Here is a 24,202-nt window from a genome sequence, read left to right as displayed (position 1 = left end):
CTGCCATTCCCACTGAAATCCTGGTGCTCTCTTCCCTTTCATTGGATGTTTTCTATTCTCTCTTTAAAAAAAAAAAACTGCTTCCCTTTTGCATGTGCTGGGTTGGGCTTTCTTTTGATGAGTTCAACAGTGCTGAGTGGCTTATGTTATAGACTTCAATAGGTGTCAGGGACAGATTGCTGAAGTGAATATGGCCTCTCCCAGCAGAGTCTTCTTATAGCCAAAAGCAAAACTAATCTAATTTGGATCCAGCAGCTGAAGCAGAGTGCCAAATTGGCTTAGAATGACTGCCTCCCTTTCCCAGTCCAAAAAGGACTTCTCCCTCCCAGATCTCAGTGGATTACCATTGTTGTATTGCCAGGTCAGATCACCTTTTTGATTTTTGACACCTTTTTGTTGTGACTGACACCTGTGTCACACGACCTATCAAACAAATGTGTATATTTGATACGTGTAATTCCCATCCCCCTTCTAAATAAAGGCCTGACAAACACCCATGGATTTGGCTCACAGGCAGTACATGAAGCAAATCAAACTCAGTTGCTATGCTTGTTTATAGGGAGTGTGCGCAGGCGAAGTGACCTCACCCTGTTGAACATATGACAGAAGCATAAGCCTGGCCGATTGGACCAGGAGCCTCGTAGCTCAGCATTCGCTTCTCAACGGTGGCCAAAAGTTCACAAGACAAGAAGCTCACTGCCATTCCCTGGCATCTGTCATTCAAACCTAGCCAGTGTTCACTGCTATAAATTTTGCCCATTCACTTTGTAAAGTCATCTAAGCCAGTGGCCATTATGTCTTGTGAGAAAGCATCATTTGTAAAAACTGGCTGCGAGTCGTTCTCACTGTGTGTCCCTGAGTTGTAATGTCACATGGGAAGAAAGAAGATCTGATTTTTTTTCTTTGTCAACCTTCTGCACTCCATTTGTAATCTTATACACTTCTATTACGTCAATTCCTCTTGTTGGTTTCCTACTTTCTGCACCTTTTCCAGCTCTGTAATGTCCTTTTTGATGCAGTCACTCGGTAGACTTATATGAGCCGGATTCCTTCTTCCCTGAGTGGCAGGAAGTTCCAAGAGCAGCAGCTGCAAGGTCAGTTCCCTTGTAAGTGCTAGACAGTGCAATCCTAAGAATGCTTTCCTGGGAGTAAGTCCCATTGAACAGACCTGAGTAGGATTAAGAGTAGACCTGCTTAGGATTGCTTTTGGAGGTGTTTGCCACAAAAGGGCAGGCTTGTGTGGCTTCTTCTTTGCTGCTGGGACTCCTGGTCCAGCACAGTAGCAACAGGGCTTCCACACAGGGCAGGTTTCCCTGCAGTCCCCTGGCATCCCAGCCTCCCCCCCGTCCACACCAGTAGTTATTTTTTCAGATTTATTTAAATTTGCCCATTGAATGTCATTATGACATTATGATGTTACAACAATCTGTGTATCAGGTTAACTGAATTCCCAACTTTCACATTTTTTAAAAAAAGTATCTAGACCCTTTCATTGCAGAAATATAAGGGAAAATCTTTGATTCCATTTGTTGTCTTTCTGTGTTTTCTTGTTTGTTTTTCTCCATGCTTTCTCAAACCAGCTTTGGTCGGATTTGAGAACGCATGGAGAAATGATGAAGAAACATGAAGGGCAAAAAATGGAAAACAAGGACATGAGGAAGGTTGGAAAAAAAACCCTGCAAATTGGCACTCAAACCAGGGGTAAACTTCCCTGTGGAGAAACGCTGACTGTGATTAATAAACCAGCTTCAAACCATGGTTTCAGATCCTGGTATGACAGACCCTAGCTAACCACAGTAAGTAGAGTAGCTGGCGTTCAGATAATCAGGCTATGGATTTATGTGATATCTGAACTGTTTAGGAAACTGACCTTATAGCACAGAAATAAAAAAGAAGTCAATTTTCCACATTTTTATAAGGCTGCATCTGAAACATTTATGATGGGATTCACACCAAATTTCTCTCTGCCCCCCACTCTGCCATTCCCCCTTGGAGTGGTGGAAAGGGCCGTCAAATTACTGCGGTAGGATTTTCAAGACAAAAGAAGAACAGAGATGGTTTGCCATTGTTTGCCTCTGCACAGCAACCCTGGACTTCCTTGGGGATCTCCCATCCAAGTGCTAAGTAGGGCCAACCCTGCTTAGCTTCCAAGATCTGACAAGATCAGGCCAGCCTGGGCCATCCAGGTCAGGATTCATTCCCCCTTCCCCTTTTGTAATTTTCCTTATACAAATGCAAAAAATGATTTTCGCTTCATAGTGTCTGAGGAAGTGAGGTCTCACTCATGAAAGTTCATGCTTGAATAATTGTTGTTAGTTTTTAAGTGGCCACTAGACTTCTCTATTGAGAGGCAGCATTGTGTGTAGTGGTTAAGGGCAGCAGACTCTAATCTGGAGAAGTGGGTTCGATTCCCCACTCCTCCACATGAAACCTGCTGGGTGACTTTGAGCCAGTCACAGTTCTCTCCAAACTCTCTCAGCCCACGTGGAGGCAGGCAATGGCCAACCATCTCCAAAGATCTTTTGCCTTGAAAACCCTACAGGGTCACCATAAGTCAGCTGTAACTTGATGGCACTTTCCACCACCACTACCAGACCTCTGTTATTTTGCTGGAGTAGACCAACACAGCTGCCCCTCTGGCTTTATATCAGAGAGCTTTTGTTTGACACTACAAGTAAGCCCAGCCTCACAGATCGACCACGAGGATAATACACTGTAAGTAAATGGTGTGGAAAATGCCCCTGTTGGAGCAGTTTAGAAGGGTATTTAGTTGTAGATAAGGTTTTTTTTTTTTTTTTGGGCAGGGTGGTCTGTTGTACTCAATGTTGTTATTTTAGTTGGGGTTTATTGCACTTTGCTTGTTGGCCCTTTATTAGCTGCTGCCCTGATTGCCTAGACAAAGGTGGAATATAGCTATTTAAAAAAATAGAAATGAACTGTGTTCATCCCTGAAGTCTTGATCTATCCCTTCTCATTATTCCTGATGCTCCCTTTTTCTTTTCCTGGTGCTGTCAACACAGAGATTCAGATGTCAGCATCCTCAGAGCAGGAAACTGTCGCTTTTGCTTATGTTACCCTCTAAAGGAAAGAGGGCAGTGAATGAAGTAACTGGAGATGGGAATTTGACCTTCTGTGGAGACCTTTGTGTGAGAACCTGCTAAGGAGTACTTATTGGCCAGCTTTTCGGTGCTCCTCTTTCCTGTCAGAAAGCCAGTCCTTTGATCCTGCTCTCTTTTCTTTCTCCTTCTTCCACCCTCCCCCCCCCCCGCCAGTGCACAGCCAGGTGTGGTGAGCGGAGTGTTGTGACCAGAGACATCCGGTGCTCCGAAGAAGAGAGGCTGTGTGAGGCCAACTCGAGGCCGCCAGCTGAGAAGAACTGCACAGGACCCCCCTGCGACCGGCAGTGGACCGTCTCTGACTGGGGGCCTGTGAGTCACTTGGGGTGTGTGGGGAGGAGTGGAAGAACCAGGCATTCATGAGCAATATGAGTGGAAGCCATTGGCGCATGTCTGGCATCCAATAACGTGTTATTCCCTGAGAAGTAGCCCCAAGGTTCAGAATTTGGCTTTCAACAGTGGCCATTCAGATGCTTGCCTGAAAGCAAGAGTCCTCTTTCTTGTTTTGTTCCTGGCATCTATCACTTAGAGAATAGACTGCCTTGGCAGTCCTTCCACACAGCTATTCCAGTGAATCGTTAAAAGTATACTGATCTTGCGTGAACTTCATTTTGCTCTGATCCATTTGAGAGCTATGGTGGTGGCCATCACCCTATCTGGTGGCAGGGAATTCCTGGCTGCATTATGCAAAGAAACACGTTCTTTGTATGTCCAGAACAATTTGGCCACCTGCTTTGCTTAATGATTCCCCCAACCTCCCGCCCCCCCGCCACCGCTGCCATTATCCAGCCGAAGTGAAGCATTACTATGTCATATTGGTGTCAGTTCTCAACTTTCCATTTGAAAGCAATAGGACTTAGAAGTACTTGGCTTTTGCTTGGGTGGCGCATTGACAGCCTTGTTTAGATCTGGAATGCGTTTCCCACCAAGCGTTCTCTCCATTGCGAATTGTATTAACAAACATTCTCTGAGAGTTCTGTTAATCATATGTGAACCTGGAACTTTTTCTTTGCCAAGCAGCTGTTCCACTAGTGAGTCACAGCCTTGCCCCTGTTCTCTTTGTGTGCAAATACTGTGTCCAAAAGTATTGGCCATCTCATGGTTTTTCAATAGTAGTGAACATTTGACAAGACGTGACATGCAATTGTCAACAATGAACAAATCTGGCAGCTGATGTAGCAACAGTGAACATCTGACTATGTCTAACAGCTGAGTTTGTCCAACAGCATTTAATAAAGGGGGGGGGGTGAGCTCTAGCCCTGCAGAATAACCATAAACAGATTCCAGCAGATGGCAGATCCACAAAAGCAGTTTTATTTGGTTAGAATCGACAGGTTTCAGAAGCCACATTCAAAAGGACACTAGTAAGGGGCAAAGGCAAGGTGCAGAGCATATATGGAAAAGCAACAGGAGATAACTGGTAACCTAGGCAACCCCCCTCCCAGAGGCAGGAAGGAGCACTTGGCAATTCCCACAGTGTGGGAATTTATGAAGACTAAACATGGGGCACAGATTGGCCTTGGACAGAACAGCACAACAGCACCTGGGAGCAGCACTACCGCACTACTGCATACCATCCTCCTGGCTTGCTCCTGACATTCTGCCCCCCTAAAGATCCCCCCACCCTCCCACCGTGGGTTTGTGAGGGTAGGCTGCATGAAATTCTTGTACTAAGCGGGGGGCGGAGACATCACAGGCGCGCACCCATTCATCCTGGGCGGAACTAAAATGCTTCCAGCGGACCAGGTATTGAAGGGTACTGTAGTGAATGCAAGAATCCAGTATTTTAGCTACTTCAAAATGCTCCCCCCCACACACCATTTCAGGCACTTCGGGTTGTGGTTCAGGATGCCATTTTTGGGAAGGAACATACTGTTTTAAAAGACTGACATGGAACACAGGATGGATTCTCCGTAGGGACTTGGGCAAGGAGAGTTTCACAGCCACTGGATTAATAATCCGGGAAATGGGGAACGGACCCACATATTTGACACTGAGTTTATCACATGGGCGGGTGGATCGTAGATTTTTGGTGGACAGATAGACAAGATCCCCCACTTTGCATTCCATACTGGAGCGACGTTTGTCAGCCTGAGCCTTGTAACGTCGTTTTGCTCGCTCTAGATTTTTAACCAGCCATGGCCAGGTTGTTTGAATTGAACGTACCCATCCATCCACATCAGCTCCCCCCTCTTCCTCAGAAACATCAACTTGACCAGCGGGGCCAAACTCTTTACCATGGACAACCTGGAAAGGGCTGAACCCTGTGGATTGGTGAACCGCATTATTATAAGCATATTCAGCAAAAGGCAACAGGTCTACCCAATCATCTTGATGGTAATTAATGTAACAGCATAAATAGCATTCTAACACTGCATTCACCCGTTCAGTCTGACCATCTGTTTGGGGATGGAAGGCACTAGACAGTCCTTGTTCTACTCCGACCAACCTGAGAAAAGCCTTCCAAAATTTGGCCACGAAATTTGAACCCCTGTCCGTGACTATTTTGCGCGGAAAGGAATGGAGACGGAAGACATGTCACACAAAGAGGCGGGCCAATTTCGGGGCGGAAAGGATACCTGCACAGGGTACAAGATGCATCTGTTTCGAAAACAATTCAGTAATCACCCAAAGAACTGTCTTTCCCCCACTAGGGGGTAGGTCCGTCATGAAGTCCATTGCAATCAATTCCTACGGTTTGGAGGGAGTCTCTAACGGTTGTAAAAGTCTGTGCGGTATGCCCTGTGATCGTTTGGCCGCTGCACATATGGGGCAGCTGCGGATGAAGGAGTCCACATCTGACCGCATGCCCACCCACCAAAACTGTCTTCGTAGCAAATGCAATGTTTTGAGGAAACCCAAATGTCTGGCGGTCTTGGCGCCATGAACCAAACCCAAAACCTCCCCCCGCAACGCTGCCGGAACATACAATTTAGAATCTTTGTACCAAAACTCCCCGCGTTTAAGTAAAGTAGCTGGGAGGGTTTGCGAGGACAGTTCCGCTTGATAACTGCGAAGGAGAGTCTCCTTAAAGGAATCAGACAGTACTCCCCCCCCCCTCCGTAGAGGAGGCTGCGGGCAGCTTGACCGGGGACGGAGCCGATACAGGTGCAGGGAGCGACTGAACGGGGCACTCGGGTCCCCGCACCTCGGGAACCGTGGCTGGCAGTCGCTCAGGGGGAGGAGGAAGCAAGGCGGGCAGTGCTGTCAGCTTAGCCGGGCGTGGGGCTTCCCCCCCCCATCGAAGGCGGCGGTGGTGGGGATCGGGTCTGAGAATGGGTTTGCATGGCCAAAGTGGGCAACAGTCCTCGTTGGGCAGGGGTGAAGAGCGACTCTGTGGGCCGATCAACCTTGGTGGGATATTGGGGAAGTCTGGATAAAGCGTCAGCCAGAAGATTTTGCTTCTCTGGTACATATTTTAGGACGAATCGAAACTGGGCAAAGAAGTCTGCCCAGCGCACGTGCTTCGCGGACAGCTTGCGAGGCCCCGTTAGGGCCTCCAGGTTTTTGAGATCGGACCACACTTCAAAGGGCACCTTGGAACCTTCTAAAAACTGCCTCCACACTGTCAGAGCATGCTTTACTGCAGCGGCTTCCTTTTCCCAAACGGCCCAATTGAGTTCGGATGGAGTAAACTTTTTAGAAAAATAAGCACACGGATGCAGGTGCCCATCCTCCCCCCGCTGCAGGAGTGCACCCCCATCGCTACGTCGGAAGCGTCTACATGCACTACAAATGGTTGATTGCAGTCCGGGTGCTGCAAAACAGGTTCGGATGTAAAAAGTTGCTTAAGACTATCGAAGGCGGCTTGACACTTGGGGGTCCACTCCACCCGGGCGTTGGGTAAGGTGGCTGTACTCCCCTTTCCCTTAGTCTTAAGAAGGTTCGTGATGGGTGGCGCAATTTGAGCGAAATGTGGGAGGAACGCTCTGTAAAAATTTGCGAATCCGAGGAATCTTTGGACCTGTTTACGAGTAGAGGGTGGTTCCCAATCGAGCACCGCTTGCACCTTTTCAGGATCCGTAGAGAGTCCCTGGTGTGAGATAATATATCCTAGGAAAGTCAATTGCTTCTTATGGAACTCGCACTTAGACACTTTAGCATACAGCTGATTGTCTCTGAGACGTTGCAACACCTCTCAAACCAAGGCAACATGCTCATCCATGGTTTTAGAGTTAATGAGAATATCATCTAAATAGACCACCACTCCTTTGAACAGTAGATCATGGAGGATCTCATTACTGAGTTGCATGAAGACCCCCGGGGCCCCTTTTATTCCAAAAGGCATCACCATAAATTCGAACATTCCAAAGCATCTAGAAAAGGCAGTCAGAGATTCATCCCCCTCCCGGATTCTGACTCTGTAATAAGCTTCAACTAAGTCCAATTTGGTGAGTCCCTCCCTTAACTGTCCCAAAGATCAGAAATGAGGGGGATGGGATAAGCATTTGTTTGGGTAACAGCATTGAGTTTTTGAAAGTCAATACACAAACGTAAATCTCCTGTTTTCTTACGTATGAAGAAAGCTGGTACTGAATAGGGCACAGTGGAGGGTCAGATGAAACCGCGAGCCATGTACTTGTCTAAGAATTCGCGGAGTACCGCCCGTTCCGTAGGACTCATTGGGTAGATTTTACTTTTTGGCAGTTTTTCATTCCCCACCACTTCAATAGCACAGTCCGTCTGGCGGTGGGGGGGGGGGGGGTAACACATCACACTCCTGCACATTAAATACATCTGCAAAGTCCTGGTAGTCGAGTGGCAATTGGGTCGGACTGGAGGTGTCAGAGACCAGGGCAGGAGTTGGTTGGACTACGGTTTTAACGGCCACTTCGTATCGGTGCAATTCACATAGCGGGCTATTGAATATTAAGGTCTCAGCTTCCCAGTCTATGGTGGGACTGTGCCCTTTGAGCCAATTTGCTCCTAACACCACAGCATATCGAACATTGGGTACAATAGTGAAGTTGATTTGTTCCCAATGGTGGCCAATTCCCATTGCCACTCCGTGAGTACGACGGTCAACTGCCCCCCCGAAATCACTGCCATCTATTTGAGCAAAGCGAACAGGTGCCGGTAAAGGGACTGACTTCACTTGGAGCGCCTTAAAGGTAGTTTCGTTAATTAACGAGCAGGCACACCCTGAGTCTATTAGGGCTTTAACTTGTAATTGAGGACCTTTTCTATAATGTTGTAATATCACATCTACATATACAGTCTCTTCTACTTCTCTTACCATGACAGGAGCCTCGGGTTTCGCAGGAAAACCTGCGGAGGTTTGCGGTATCGCTCCCTCTACTGCAGACCCAGTCCGTTTTTTGGCTGGTTGAGGGGAGACTCCAAGTTAAGAGCTGGGGAGTTCCAGTGGTCACTCTCCTCTGAAGATGCGGGGCTACTCTCCCCAGGAGTAGTAATTGTAATCCTGGACCCCGACGGGTTCGCTGGTGAAAGGTCCATCGTCACTTCTCCGGCGTGTAGAGCTGGGGGCGCTTTTCGTCTTGGAGGGATGCTCCGCTCGGCTGCGGTGCCTCTCCCCCGGGCGCGTCCTCTCCCACGAGGAGTCCCATCTGGCTGGGAAGTGGGACTCGGCAGCCCCAGGCATGACGGACAAGAGGCAGCGAAGTGACCCATGGCCCCGCAAACGAGGCAGGCTCCCCTTTGAAACCGTAACGCTCGATCTGGTGGAGGTAGAGCCGGCCTCCGCGGGGCCTGAGGAGCGGCAGGTTTGGGAGGGTTTTTCTGGCTTCCCCCCTCCCTGGCTTGCCGTCGGACAAGAGAAATAAACTGGTGGTGGCTTTCCACTTCTTCTGCCAGTAAAATCCACTCTTCCAAGGTGGCTGGGTCTCGCTGCATGTATGCCCAGTTTAGAATCATAGGATGCAATGGTGCTCTGAAGTAGTGCACCCGGGTGGCTTCAGTCCAGTCCACTATTTTATTAGCGAGTCTTTGGAACTCATCCGCAAACTCTCGGACTGAGGAGGATCCTTTTAAAAAAAAAATTTTTTTTAATTGATTTTATAGATACAATGAAATTAACATAAAATTAACATAAAAAGAAAAAAAATTACAAACATAACAAAATAGAAAATACAAACAAAAAAGAAAAGAAAATACAAAATGCAAAATACAGAGGGGTATCTATATACCTTAGCTAATACAATTTTGATTACTAAATTCCAAAGTTCAAAAAGATACCCCTTCTCCCTCCACCCACCAGAAAAGTGACCCTTCACCCAACTTCCGAAGAAGTGTCTTAACAGTTTTATTATTTTAATAACACAAAGATATAAAATTACTATAATTTGTATAACTCATTAATTAAAGCTATAAAATCCATTTTTGCCATTTTATCCCAATAAATTTGCCAATTTTATCCTCATATACATCCATAATTTCTCTCTCCAGATATTAATTGAAGGTTTATTCACTTGCATCCAGACTTTGGCTAACACAATTCTTGCAGCAGCAAAACTATACTGGCAACTAACCCTATCATTATCACTCAAATTTTTTGGTGGTATTCCCAATAAGCAGAATACTGGTTTTCTTTTTACTCTACCCGTGATCAAATTGTTCGTTTCCTTCAGTACTTTTATCCAAAAATTTTTAATCTTTTTACAAAACCACCATACATGCATATATGTGCCTCTTTCCTTTCCACATTTCCAACATAATCCCGTATCTCCACTATTCATTTTAGATATCGTCACTGGGGTTATATGCCATCTATAAAACATTTTATATAAATTTTCTCAAATCTCATTGGTTATTGTGAATTTAAATTCTCTTTTCCATAAATTTTCCCATATTTAAATCCTAACTCCTTCATCCATTTGGACTGAGGAAGATCCTTGACGGAGTTGTAGGAGGGCTGCTTTGGCCTTCTCCCCTTGAAACGGGTCCTCAAAACGCCTTCTCAACACTTGCATGAATTCATTAAGCGACCGTATGAAGCGGGCCCGGGTATCAAACTGGAGGACCATCCATTCTGCAGCCTTTCCAGCTAGAAGTGAGAAAACGAACCTTACTCGACTGTCTTCCATGGGAAACGTATGCCCTTGTTCTCTCATGTAACTGTCTACTTGGTGAAGAAAACAGGGCAATGCATCCACGAAACCATCAAATATCACACACAATCGGGGTTGCTTCCACTGCACCACCGGTGCCACTGGTGGAGGTGCTGGAGGCTGTCCTGGAACCGGCTGCGCTGGAGGCTGCTGGCCGGGGGGTTGTTGTCCCGGCTGCCCCAACGGCGCTTGTCCTGGAGGTTGCTGTGGTACTGGCTGCGCCGGAGGCTGCTGGCCGGGGGGTTGCTGGCCTGGGACCGGTCCCTGCACAGGTGCCACTTGAGCTCGCTGCAGGCGATCGTATTCACGCATCAACATGTCCATTTGGTCCTGCATATGGGCCATACGATCCAAAAGCTCTCGGTTTTGAAACCTTAAGGCATGGATCTCCTCCTCAGCCCCCCCGGTCCGTCGGGCTTGGCTGGCTCGGTAGTTAGTATTCCAGTCGCCCTCCAGGAACGAGTCCTTCAGGCCCTGACTCGACACCCATTTGAACCCTTACGGGAGGCTTCCCTAGGTTACCTTAGGATGAAAGTTCTCTTCATATAATCATAGAGTTGGAAGGGACCACCAGGGCCATCAACTCCAACCCCCTGCACAATACAGGAAATTCACAACTACCTCCCCCCCTCCACACCCCTAGTGACCAGAAGATGGCCAAGATGCCCTCCCTCTCATCATCTTCCTAAGGTCACAGAATCAGCATTGCTGACAGATGGCCATCTAACCTCTTCTTAAAAACCTCCAGGGAAGGAGAGCTTACCACCTCCCGAGGAAGCCTGTTCCACTGAGGAACCGCTCTAATGGTTAGAAAATTCTTCCTAATGTCTAGACGGAAACTCTTTTGATTTAATTTCAACCCGCTGGTTCTGGTCCGACCTTCTTGAGCAACAGAAAACAACTCGGCACCCTCCTCTATATGACAGCCCTTCAAGTACTTGAACATGGTTATCATATCCCCTCTCAGTCTTCTCCTCTTCAGGCTAAACATACCCAGTTCCTTCAACCTTTCCTCATAGGATTTGATCTCCAGACCCCTCACCATCTTTGTTGCCCTTCTCTGGACACGTTCCAGCTTGTCTACATCTTTCTTAAGTTGTGGTGCCCAAAACTGAACACAGTACTCTAGTAGAGGTCTAACCAGAGCGGAGTAAAGTGATACCATCGTTTAGCGTGATCTGGACACTATACTTCTGTTGATGCAGCCCAAGACTGCATTTGCCTTTTTAGTTACAGCATCACACTGCTGACTCATGTTCAGTGTTTGGTCTACTAAGACCCCAAGAGCCTTTTCACACACACTACTGCTGAGACAAGTCTCCCCCATCCTATAATTATGCATTTGATTTTTCCTACCTAAATGCAGAACTTTACATTTGTCTTTGTTGAAGTGCATTTTATTAGTTCTAGCCCATTTCTCCAGCCTGTCAAGATCATCCTGCATCTTGGCTCTGTCTTCTACCATATTTGCTACCCCTCCCAATTTAGTATCATCTGCAAATTTAATAAGCATCTCCTCTATTCCTTCATCCAGATCATTATAAAGATGTTGAACAACACAGGGCCTAGCACAGATCCCTGAGGAACTCCACTAGTCACTTCTCTCCAAGTGGACGAGGAACCATTAACTAGCACTCTTTGGGTACCATCTGTCAACCAGTTGCAGATCCCTGAGGAACTCCACTAGTCACTTCTCTCCAAGTGGACAAGGAACCATTAACTAGCACTCTTTGGGTATGATCTGTCAACCAGTTGCAGATCCATCTAACAATAACAGGAGCTAACCCACATTTTCCCAATTTGTCAACTAGAATACTATGTGGAACCTTATCAAAAGCCTTACTTAAATCTAGATAAACTATGTCTACAGCATTCCCCTGATCCAGCAAGGTAGTAACTTTCTCAAAAAAGGAGATAAGATTAGTCTGACATGACTTTTTCTTGAGAAACCCATGCTGGCTCTTAGTGATCAGATCCATCCTTTCTAAATGCTCAAGGACGGACTGTTTGATGATTTATTCAAACACTTTTCCTGGTATAGAAGTCAAGCTGATGGATCGGTAGTTACCCGGATTTTCCTTTTTCCCCTTCTTGAAGATGGGGACAACATTTGCCCGCCTCCAATCTTCTGGCACCTCACCTGTTTGCCAAGACTTTTCAAAAATAATGGACAGAGGTTCCGAAATTACATCTGCAAGTTCTTTGAGTACCCTTGGGTGCAATTCATCTGGCCCAGAGGATTTTGTTTCGTTTAAAGAAACCAGGTGTTTGTGCACTACCCCAACGCCAATTCTAGGCTGCAAATCCCTTCCCTCAACACATGTTCTGTTTATGCCATGTTAGCACTACTTCCCTCATGAGAAAAAACTGAGGAAAAGTAGGAATTGAGGAGTTCTGCCCTCTCTTCATCTCCTGTTACAATTCCACTTTCTGGTCCCCGCAATGGGCTTATCTTGTCCTTGTTCTTACTCTTACTCTGTACATAGGAAAAGAACCCTTTTTTGTTTCATTTAGCATCTCTCGCTAGCCTAAGTTCATACTGAGCTTTAGCTTTCCTAACACTCTCCCTACAAGCACTAGTTATTTGCTTATATTCCTCTTTGGTTATAAGGCCCTCTTTGCTTATATTCCTCTTTGGTTATAAGGTTATAATGCCTTCCACTTCCTAAATGAGTCTTTTTTATTTCTCAACTCTTTAAAAAGCTGTTTATGGAGCCACCCTGGCCTCTTTAGGCTCCTCCCGTTTTTCCTTCTCATAGGAATGGTTTGGGATTGCACCTTCAGTATTTTATTTTTAAGAAATGCCCACCCTTCTTGAACTTCCTTCTCCTTAAGTATTTCTGACCATGGGATTCTACCTAGCATGTTAAGTTTGTTAAAATTTGCTCTTTTAAAGTCCAACCTACATGTCTGACTGCGTACAGGTTTTCCTCTCCCCAAGATGGTAAATTCCAAGAGTACGTGGTCACTACTACCCAGGGTGCCTACTACTGTAACCTCATCGACCAGTTCTTCCCTGTTGGTGAGAATCAAGTCTAAGACAGCAGACCCCTTTGTTTCCCTGTCCACCTTCTGGAATAGGAAGTTGTCAACAAGACAAGTCAGGAATTTATTGGATCTTGCATTTTTAGCAGCGTTGGACTTCCAACAGATATCCGGGTAATTAAAATCTCTCATGACCACCATGTCCCGTCTCTTTGAGAACTTTGTGATCTGGTCTAGGAGCGTCCCATCCAAGTCCTCTGCCTGGTTTGGCAGTCGATAGCAGACCCGCACGAGAATATCACGATTATTTCTTATTCCTTTTATGTTTACCCATAGAGTCTCGACTGCACTACCATGCTCAGATTCATGTACTTCTTCACAAGTGTACACATCTTTGACATGCAGTGCTACTCCTCCCCCCTTCCTTATCAATCTATCCCTTTTAAACAAGTTGTACCCCTCAATCTTAATATTCCAATCATGAGTGACATCCCACCAAGTTTCAGAAATGCCTATTAGGTTAAAAATCCCCTTCCTGTATTAGGGCTTCGAGTTCTTCCTGCTTGTTTCCCATACTCTGCGCATTAGTGTACAGACATCGGAATCCATGGTTTATGTGCCCCGTGGTTTTCGTTTCTGTACTTACCTGTGAGTTTATGTTTCCTTGCATACATGCCACTCCCTGCAAATCTTTATTGTTCTCGTCTCCAGGTATTATCAGCATACAAGGCTTTAAATTGTTGTCTCACTCCCCCATAGGATTTAGTTTAAAGCCCTCCTGATCAGGTTTGCAAGGCTCTCACCAAACACATTTTTTCCTACCCTCGTGAGGTGTATACCATCCCCCGACAGAAGAGCTTCTTCTCGAAAGCGTAAGCCCTGGTCCAGAAATCCAAACCTTTCTTGACGACACCACCTATGCAGCCAGTCATTAATTTGGAGTCTTCGTCTTTCCCTTCCTAAGCCATGACCTTCAACAGGCAGAACTGATGAAAACACTGTCGCGGTTCGGGCCGTTAAGTGCCTACACTCTTAGAATGTTCTATTTACTGAGAAATGGAGTTATCTTATTCAGTGAGACACCACTAGACCGGAATCAACGGTTCCTAGAAACTTGTTATTGCTTCTAGGACATCTCTTGAACACGCCAATAAATTTATAATAATGGACAAGAGTAGAAGTATATATAAAAAACACATTTATTTACATTATACAATATATGCTTTTTGGTTGCAAAGCCTTAAAATATCATATAAGGATAGACATCATTAGTCTTAAACATGTTTATGTAGCAAGTAATCATTCACATTCTCTATGCCTCCATAAAGGAGTATCTTAGTCAGAATATACTCATAAAGTATCCTTAGTGCAATGCACCTTCATTCAGAATATAAGGTTACAGAAATCCTGTCAAAATATGGTTAATTCTTTGGAGAAAGATTTGGTTAGAAACATCCTAACTTAAATCATTCAAAACATCATAACATTTCTGTACAGAAGACACACTATACCTTGCTGTGTCATCTGTGTATGTGCACTGTGCATATCTCACAGAGTACAGAGAGTCTCCTTTCCCTTCTCTGGTCTCTTGCTCTGAGGAGGTTCAGAAGTCCCTCTGTTAAGTAGAGGACGTTCTGACACAATCTCAGAGGTCTAGCTATTATCCCTGTATTCAGGATGCTTCTTAGCATTGGTAAGCCAAATAGGCTTAGTTCGTAAGAATCCATAAATCTGATGGACTCTCAGTGTTCCATTACATGAAAAGATCTCTGCACTTAGATTCCTATTCAAAGAATAGGAATTCTAAGGGTCTCTATCCTCTTCTAGGAATAGAGCAGTCTCACAAGAAGACTGTAAGTAATATATGTTGAAATATCCAGATCTTGATATTTCAAGATATCTGAGAACTTCTGTCCACGCAAGGATCAGAGTTTCAATGTTTTACATCTCAAGCCTTTTGAGATGGAGGTGCTATGCCAGACAGCTGCAGTCTGCCAGCCATAGGACTCTAAAATGCAAGCTGGACTGTGGCTGGTATTTATACTATTTCTAGACCCATTAAGAGTGAAGAATGTTCCTTTTCCTTCAGGAACGTCTCTTCCTTAGCCCTTGAAAGGATAATTTTATTTCCCTTTCGTATCCAGAATCAGGAGCTTTGGTGGTTTCTTTTCCTGTCTTCTGATATCTTATTGCCCAAATATGGACATCCTTTCCTTTCAGTCCTCTGTGCCTAAAGTATAAACCCTTATTTCTGAGTTACATGATCAAGTTACATATTTAATTTCTATACCATCCTCTTCGTTAGGACTATACGCATTAAATGAAACTACTTAGAAACCTGTAGCACAACGTTTAACTATATAACTCATGAAACACAATTATAGCTGACATTGTCACTTTACAAAGTGTTGTTTACATTAGTTTAGCAGGTTTGCATTCTGCTGCATTCTCTGCTGCATTCTCTGCTGCATTCTCTGCTGCAAGATTACAGTAGAGCAAGGAAGCATATTATTCTTATGTTGAGAGAACTACTTTTTAAGCACACTTCCAACTATTAATGCACTCTTAGTAGATTAAGATTCTGACATCTGGCAGCTAAGGCAGAAAGATGATTTTTACGCTGCCCCTTCAAGGGCAAGCCAGATTAACTGTAGTAGTTAGCTTTGATTAGAGCTAACCTTGAGTTGCCTCTCAGCATGACACAGAGTTGCCTGTCAGCATGACACAGACTTTCAGTATACATTACACAAACCTCTGTATGTGTATGTGTGTTTAAGCTCTATATGGAATTAATTCTGCACATGTTCATAAGATACCACGATCATGTCAGAGACTGCTACACCCTCTCCTATGAACATTTGCAGCATTCATTCCCGCAAAATATTCAACATGTCACAGAAATACAAAAACACAACTTAGATACATTCAGTAAGTTGTAGAGTCTTTCAATTTTCTTGGATCTGTCATTCCAATTTTTTTGAATCCTCCATTTTTATCCATTTGTTCATTAGGAAATAGTCCATAAGCAAATCTTCTTATCTGTTCTCACTCCAAGGCTTAAGGGAGAGAGAGACCCTTAGTTAAAGGGTCCAAGACAGTAAAAGAACTTAATTTTGTATAAAGCTTCTCTGCACATCCTAGAGAAGTACTGAAACCAAGTATTGAATACAGCAGTATTCTACCTCATTTTATACATTTAAGAATATGATATGGGAATCCATGAGCATAGCATGCCTCATGAATCCCCCCCATGCTTATGGAATACCATATAATCAATCACCAAAATTAAGTAGCAGTGAGAAACAGTATCACTATTATATAACAATACAAATCAAACTGTTATACAGCAGAGCCATTACATGTAGGCTATTACAAAATATTACAAAATAACAATGAAGTACAATGAAGGAGATGCCTTTACATAAGTCTTCATGCCATAATATAATGTCTTCTTTAATCAGTTGTCTTCAAACATTTGCATCTGTAAATCCATAGTTCTTCCTACCTCAGTGGAGGAAAGTATTTAAAAACAATTTGTTAATTATAATTCCAAAGCATTTAACAGTAGCTTTACTTTTCAAACCAGCGTTAAAGCTTAACTAAGCTCATAAGTGCAACTGCAATCATATAGTCCTTTAGTGTTACTTCTCTGAAAACACCAAGACCAGGGTCATATAGCCCATATAATTTACAAGAACTTTGACCATGAAAATCCTTGACAATATATAGTTTAAGCATTCTATGCTTAAAACATACAAATTGTGGCATATATGCATTCCTTTTAGCAATGGTTATAATTGCATTGGAAACCTCAGTTTCATAAAAGCTTATTCAGTGAACGAGAGAGAGTAGAGAGTTACACATATCTTATCTGAAGCTGTTGGCTCTGAGCCCAGACACAGCTCACTTCATTTTTTCTAAAGTCAAGCCTCGGCACAGGAAAAAAGTGGTCGTTTTAAAATGTACTGTAAATGATAGAACGTTCATTCGTTGTTAAAAAAAAATAATCTCATGTAGATTGAGATGAGCCCTCAAGTTATGTATGATTTCGTAGGGTTGCATTAAACCCATTCCAGAATTGGTCTTTTTGGCTTTTGGTTTAAAAGCATGGCCAAACGTTTGTCTCAAACAATTGGAGCTACAAGGTTAACATTGCAATATTCTACAAAAATATGTCAAAGACCATGTTTTGGGTTCTTCAGATTGACATCCGTACAGTTATAGTTCAATTCTGTATAATACTAATACATTCTGAATTGTAACAAACATGAATAGTATATTTATAATATACTCACACACCCACAAATCTTAAGACCTGCTCACTGCAGAGACCAGGAACTTGTGTCTCCCTTAGTGGGCAGCACTCATTATGGGTGAACAATTTATGTTTGTAAAATGTAAGTGTGAGAAGCTTTCACATTCTTAATATACAAGTATAGGCAATACCTCACATTACATTGTATATTTATTACATTCAATTAGGCATATAATCAATTATGCCATACATTCCCTGTGGGAAACATATCATTTTTACCTCCAATTACCTGGTGCCATGAAATACTCTAGGAAATATTCTTGTTTACACCCTTGGCGTAATCTTTTTGTATTCAACTTTCAAAACTCTAGACCATATTATTTCCATCTCTGGATACATATCTTCTTTGAAGCACTTTACTTGCTTGTAGTCATATTTTGCTGAACTGTAAGCTTTTCTCAGCTATATTAGCCAGCATATGAACATTAGTATATAGAAATCTATACAGTCTTGTTTGACTATTTCTTCTTATCACCAAAGCTTCTTTGGAGCATAAACCTACAACTTTGTTGTGGTTTTCTATGATCTTCCACTTTAAGTTTATCTTCAGGAAGAATAAGATTACAGTTTCTTTTTTTCTGTATCATTTTGTAAAAAATATTATTTCTCATTCTGGTCATCATAATACAATTCTTCTTGTTGTGCCGTTTAGTCCTGGATAATCATCCGCAATGAACTCTTTTGTGGGCCATTCACGAAGTTTTCTCCAAGAGGAATAACACAAAAAAGAGTCTCAATGTCCCGTTTACGTAGCTACATATCTTGGACTTCCTAAACTGAAGTCCCTCTCCTTAGGATAGAATGAGGTTAAAGCTTCCAGCTTCTCTTGTATATGGAGCTTCCATAATACAGACTCACTGATCTTTAATTCTTTTTCCAATGGCATTGGAATATACTGTAATATACTGAAGCATAAGTATTTCTTGCTTCTTTATCATAAAGCATTTATGCTAGTCTTGCATTTTCTTCTTGGACGCAAAGTATATAAAAAAGTTCACTGTACCTTTATCGAGGCTGTCTTCAATCCTTTGTTGAATGACGAATATGGTTGATATGGTTGTTTCTTCCATATTTCTTCTGACATGAATATTGATTCATCACATTTATGGTATCATCAGTTCCTCCAGCCCATATAAGTTTGCATTTTAGACAGTCTCTGAGGAGTTTGCCTCAAACTCATAAAGGTCTATCACGAGAGTCCTTATCTCAAAAGGTCCTCTATGCAAAGGTTTTGGCTTGCTGCAATCCGATGTACACCTACTGGGTGGTATCCCAAAACATCAATTGCTCACAAGCTTAGTGGTATACTTGCTTCTGAGTATATAAATGGGTTGGATGGATAAACAGTTGTTTTCACGAATAACATATATCACATCATTTTTCAGACATCAATACCTGCTTCTGATGGTTAGTATGGATAACCATTGTCGAGTCACCTAGCAGGGGTAGGTTCCAGATTAGAGTTAGTCACTTATTCTGGGGGGTGACTTTTTCTGCCAATTCAATCAGAGACTCATCAGGTTAGTCTCTGTATATTCTCTTCTTCAGCTGCACATCTTATGTAGCAGATGGATTCCAATACAGTTCAGATACAGTAGGCCTTAGACATCTGTCTGTTGTTTATAGCTGTGGAGTAAATACAGTTTTACTTACTTCTTTAACAATGATCCCTTTGGGCTGTGTTCCACCATATTATGTTCCACTATGTGGTTTTCACAACTCTTCAAAATATTCTCTTCAGATCATTGTTCAATTATTTACTTCAAACATATATGGTCCATTATTCTCAGATGACCTCAGTCTGGTGATGGCATTTCACCAAATTCTTCTTTCACATCTGCTGGAAAGTAAGATCTAGAACACTTGTACTTTCTGAAAAGTATAACATATACTTATATAAAATATCTTCATGTTTCTGAACATTATCATTGGTCTGAGTAACATCAGCTGAACCTTATCCAAATTCCTAGACACCAAGATTCCTTTTACTCTATTTGGAGATAAAAACGAAATATTTTTACAATGAATCATTGTATATTTTCTTTCAATCATATTTATAATGCATGATATTTACTTAGTAATTACACATTGGGGAACAAATAGGAGTTCAATCATACTACATGTCATTCTGTCCTTTTTTCGCTCCACTTACCCACTACTTAGGGTGTGACAAACGCTCCTGTATTTATGATCATAATTGCCCAGGTTTCAGTTTGTCTATCCAGCAGACAACTGTTTGTCCTTAGTACAATAATCTCATAATAGCATAATGAGGAACAGAAAAGTGAGTAGCAGACATCCCTTCAACCACCTGAACACTCGTGGGTTAAGAACCAAGTAAAGAAACATACATTCCATTTCATTAATATTCATTTGTATTCATCATGTCTTACATTCTCTTATATAAGTACATGTTTCAGAAATTCCAGATATTTTCTAATCTGGCATATAGCATTGTATGTGTACCTTAGTACTTCAATTCAACATATCAATACATTCAAAACCTTAAGTACTTTAGTACAATCATCAATACATCTTAATGTATCTTTATATATCTGACTGCATATCATACAGTTATCACATAGAGTTGCTTACTTGCTCAGCCACTTGTAGGCTGTTATTGAAAAGGCCAGTACAGTATAGTAGCCTTCATTTCTCTATAAGTACTTAGAGAAATGCCCATTGGTTTAGTTGTGCCCTGGCTCAATGTACAGTATACAAAGGGCAGTAGATTGCAAAGTAATGTTACCTTTACCTTCACCTTATGAAGTCAGTCAATTCCTGACTGTGGTATTGTCATTGTAGTCACTTCTACAAGCTTTGCAAATATATAGAGCCAAAATCTCCTAAGCCGTGCTTTAGGATCCTGCAGGAATAAATACCAATGGTTTAAATTGTGTGTTTGCAAAACACTCTGAATTCGAACCCACGTCTGGATTCAAACCCTTCGCTCTGTCCTGCCGCGGTCGCCAACTGTCGCGGTTCGGGCCGTTAAGTGCCTACACTCTTAGAATGTTCTATTTACTGAGAAATGGAGTTATCTTATTCAGTGAGACACCACTAGACCGGAATCAACGGTTCCTAGAAACTTGTTATTGCTTCTAGGACATCTCTTGAACACGCCAATAAATTTATAATAATGGACAAGAGTAGAAGTATATATAAAAAACACATTTATTTACATTATACAATATATGCTTTTTGGTTGCAAAGCCTTAAAATATCATATAAGGATAGACATCATTAGTCTTAAACATGTTTATGTAGCAAGTAATCATTCACATTCTCTATGCCTCCATAAAGGAGTATCTTAGTCAGAATATACTCATAAAGTATCCTTAGTGCAATGCACCTTCATTCAGAATATAAGGTTACAGAAATCCTGTCAAAATATGGTTAATTCTTTGGAGAAAGATTTGGTTAGAAACATCCTAACTTAAATCATTCAAAACATCATAACATTTCTGTACAGAAGACACACTATACCTTGCTGTGTCATCTGTGTATGTGCACTGTGCATATCTCACAGAGTACAGAGAGTCTCCTTTCCCTTCTCTGGTCTCTTGCTCTGAGGAGGTTCAGAAGTCCCTCTGTTAAGTAGAGGACGTTCTGACACAATCTCAGAGGTCTAGCTATTATCCCTGTATTCAGGATGCTTCTTAGCATTGGTAAGCCAAATAGGCTTAGTTCGTAAGAATCCATAAATCTGATGGACTCTCAGTGTTCCATTACATGAAAAGATCTCTGCACTTAGATTCCTATTCAAAGAATAGGAATTCTAAGGGTCTCTATCCTCTTCTAGGAATAGAGCAGTCTCACAAGAAGACTGTAAGTAAGATATGTTGAAATATCCAGATCTTGATATTTCAAGATATCTGAGAACTTCTGTCCACGCAAGGATCAGAGTTTCAATGTTTTACATCTCAAGCCTTTTGAGATGGAGGTGCTATGCCAGACAGCTGCAGTCTGCCAGCCATAGGACTCTAAAATGCAAGCTGGACTGTGGCTGGTATTTATACTATTTCTAGACCCATTAAGAGTGAAGAATGTTCCTTTTCCTTCAGGAACGTCTCTTCCTTAGCCCTTGAAAGGATAATTTTATTTCCCTTTCGTATCCAGAATCAGGAGCTTTGGTGGTTTCTTTTCCTGTCTTCTGATATCTTATTGCCCAAATATGGACATCCTTTCCTTTCAGTCCTCTGTGCCTAAAGTATAAACCCTTATTTCTGAGTTACATGATCAAGTTACATATTTAATTTCTATACCATCCTCTTCGTTAGGACTATACGCATTAAATGAAACTACTTAGAAACCTGTAGCACAACGTTTAACTATATAACTCATGAAACACAATTATAGCTGACATTGTCACTTTACAAAGTGTTGTTTACATTAGTTTAGCAGGTTTGCATTCTGCTGCATTCTCTGCTGCATTCTCTGCTGCATTCTCTGCTGCAAGATTACAGTAGAGCAAGGAAGCATATTATTCTTATGTTGAGAGAACTACTTTTTAAGCACACTTCCAACTATTAATGCACTCTTAGTAGATTAAGATTCTGACATCTGGCAGCTAAGGCAGAAAGATGATTTTTACGCTGCCCCTTCAAGGGCAAGCCAGATTAACTGTAGTAGTTAGCTTTGATTAGAGCTAACCTTGAGTTGCCTCTCAGCATGACACAGAGTTGCCTGTCAGCATGACACAGACTTTCAGTATACATTACACAAACCTCTGTATGTGTATGTGTGTTTAAGCTCTATATGGAATTAATTCTGCACATGTTCATAAGATACCACGATCATGTCAGAGACTGCTACAACACAACCTGCGCTCCCAAGTCCTTCACCTTCTCACCCAGAGCCATGTAGTCTCTTTTAATACATTCTGGGCTGTGCCGGGCAATATCATTTGTTCCCACATGAACAAGTAAGAAAGGGTAATAATCTGTGGGCTTGAGGAGTCTTCCTACCCTTTCCGTCACATCCTGGATGTGTGCACCTGGTAAACAGCAGACCTCTCGGGACAACAAGTCAGGTTGGCATACTTTAGACTCTACCCCTCTCAGGAGGGAATCCCCAATTACGAGAACATGCCTCTTCCTAAATTGTGGGGCGGAAGATCGAGTCCTCTCATGCGCAGGAGCCTGAGGAATTACATGCTTTGGGGGGATAGCCCTTGTTCCAGTGGTCCAGAATCAGTATCTATTGGGAGATCATGGAACCGATTGCTGAGCAAGAGAGGATCAGGATGTGTCCTGATTTTCCTACTCCTGTGAACCACATTCTTCCGTGCATCCTCCTCCTGTGTTGTTTGTACCTCCATTTGTTCAGATTCCTTACTCTCCTGCTCCTGTTGCTCGCTAAAGAGTACTTCATGAGTTCTGTTCATGAACTCTTCACCTTGCTTTAACAAATGGAGAGTGGACAAGCGTGCCTCAAGACCCTGTATCTTCTCCTCCAGCAGGGCTACCAACTTACACTTGCTGCAAGTGTAATTAATGTTACCCTCAGGTAAAAAGACAAACATGCCACAGACCTTGCATGTTACTGCCTCAGCTCCCTCACTTTACACAATGCTGTGATCCATTTCTGAAGTTTCTTTCCTACTCTGATAGTTCCCCTGACAAACCTTCTTTCAACGCTCCTTCCTTGAAGAAGTAAAACACTCAGCACATTAAAAAATATATTACGGAGCCCCCGGCTAAGAGCCCCAACCCCTTCGGCTCGTGTCAAAGGCTCGTGCCTCTGGCAAGCAGAACCTGTTTAAATACTCTCAGCCCCACCCTCAGCAATCAACAGCACAGCAATTACCTTCAGCCAGCTACAGCTAGATAAAACAACAAAGAGACCCAGTCAGAAACCCCCCTCCAGCAGGCTACAGGCACTCACTCACACACACACAGAGCAACCTCCACTACTGCTCCCCAGCCACTGAGGAAAACACAAACACAAACTTTACAGTAAAACTTTCACTGACCTTTCTCTAAACTCCTCTGTCTCTCTCTCAGCTGCTCAGGCCAGCCTCTGGCAAGCAGAGCCTGTTTAAATACTCTCAGCCCCACCCTCAGCAATCAACAGCACAGCAATTACCTTCAGCCAGCTACAGCTTTCTCTAAGCTCCTCCTCTGTCTCTCTCCCAGCTGTATCTTCCTCACGGCTGTTACATCAGCTAGAAGGGTGTCGGAACTGGCGGCTTTGTCATCTAGAAAAAGCCTCTGCGTCTTCCACACGGATAAAGTAGTACTACGTCCAGATCCAGCCTTTATCCCAAAGGTAAATTCTAAGTTCCATAGACAACAGGAACTCCATCTTCCATCCTTTTGCCCTCACTCTTCTCATCCAAAGGAGAAGAACGGGCACACTCTGGACGTGAAAAGAACTTTACGCATCTTTTTGAGAAGGATGGAACCTTTCCGGCGCTCGGAGTCTTTATTTGTTTCTATTTCATCACCCAATAAAGGTTGCAAAATGTCAAAGGCAGCTATCAGCAAGTGCATCAAACAGTGTATCAGCTGTGCTATCAACTTAGCAACATACCAGTGCCGTTAGGAATTACCACTCACTCAGTCCGCAGCGCCGCTACTTCAGCAGCATTTGATGGCCATGCATCTGTGGAAGAAATCTGTAAGGCCACGACCTGGTCGAGCCCTTCTACATTCATAAGACACTACAAGATAAATGCCTATTCTTCATCCGACGTGGCATTCGGCAGGAGAGTCCTC

The 24,202-nt window shown here is 43.0% G+C and overlaps 1 protein-coding gene across 1 annotated transcript in view; it reads left to right on the top strand.

The window, feature by feature from the left end:
- The window catches only part of ADAMTSL2 (ADAMTS like 2), a 148,982-nt gene that overhangs the window by 59,227 nt on the left and 65,553 nt on the right, over positions 1–24,202 (top strand). The window contains exon 17 of the mRNA XM_056860191.1: positions 3,273–3,428. Coding sequence (XP_056716169.1) covers positions 3,273–3,428 — 156 coding nt within the window. The remainder of the gene's footprint in view (positions 1–3,272; positions 3,429–24,202) is intronic.

This window comes from Euleptes europaea, chromosome 14 (assembly GCF_029931775.1).
Source record: "Euleptes europaea isolate rEulEur1 chromosome 14, rEulEur1.hap1, whole genome shotgun sequence".
NCBI lineage: Eukaryota > Metazoa > Chordata > Lepidosauria > Squamata > Sphaerodactylidae > Euleptes > Euleptes europaea.
This window is presented reverse-complemented; position numbering and strand designations above follow the sequence as displayed.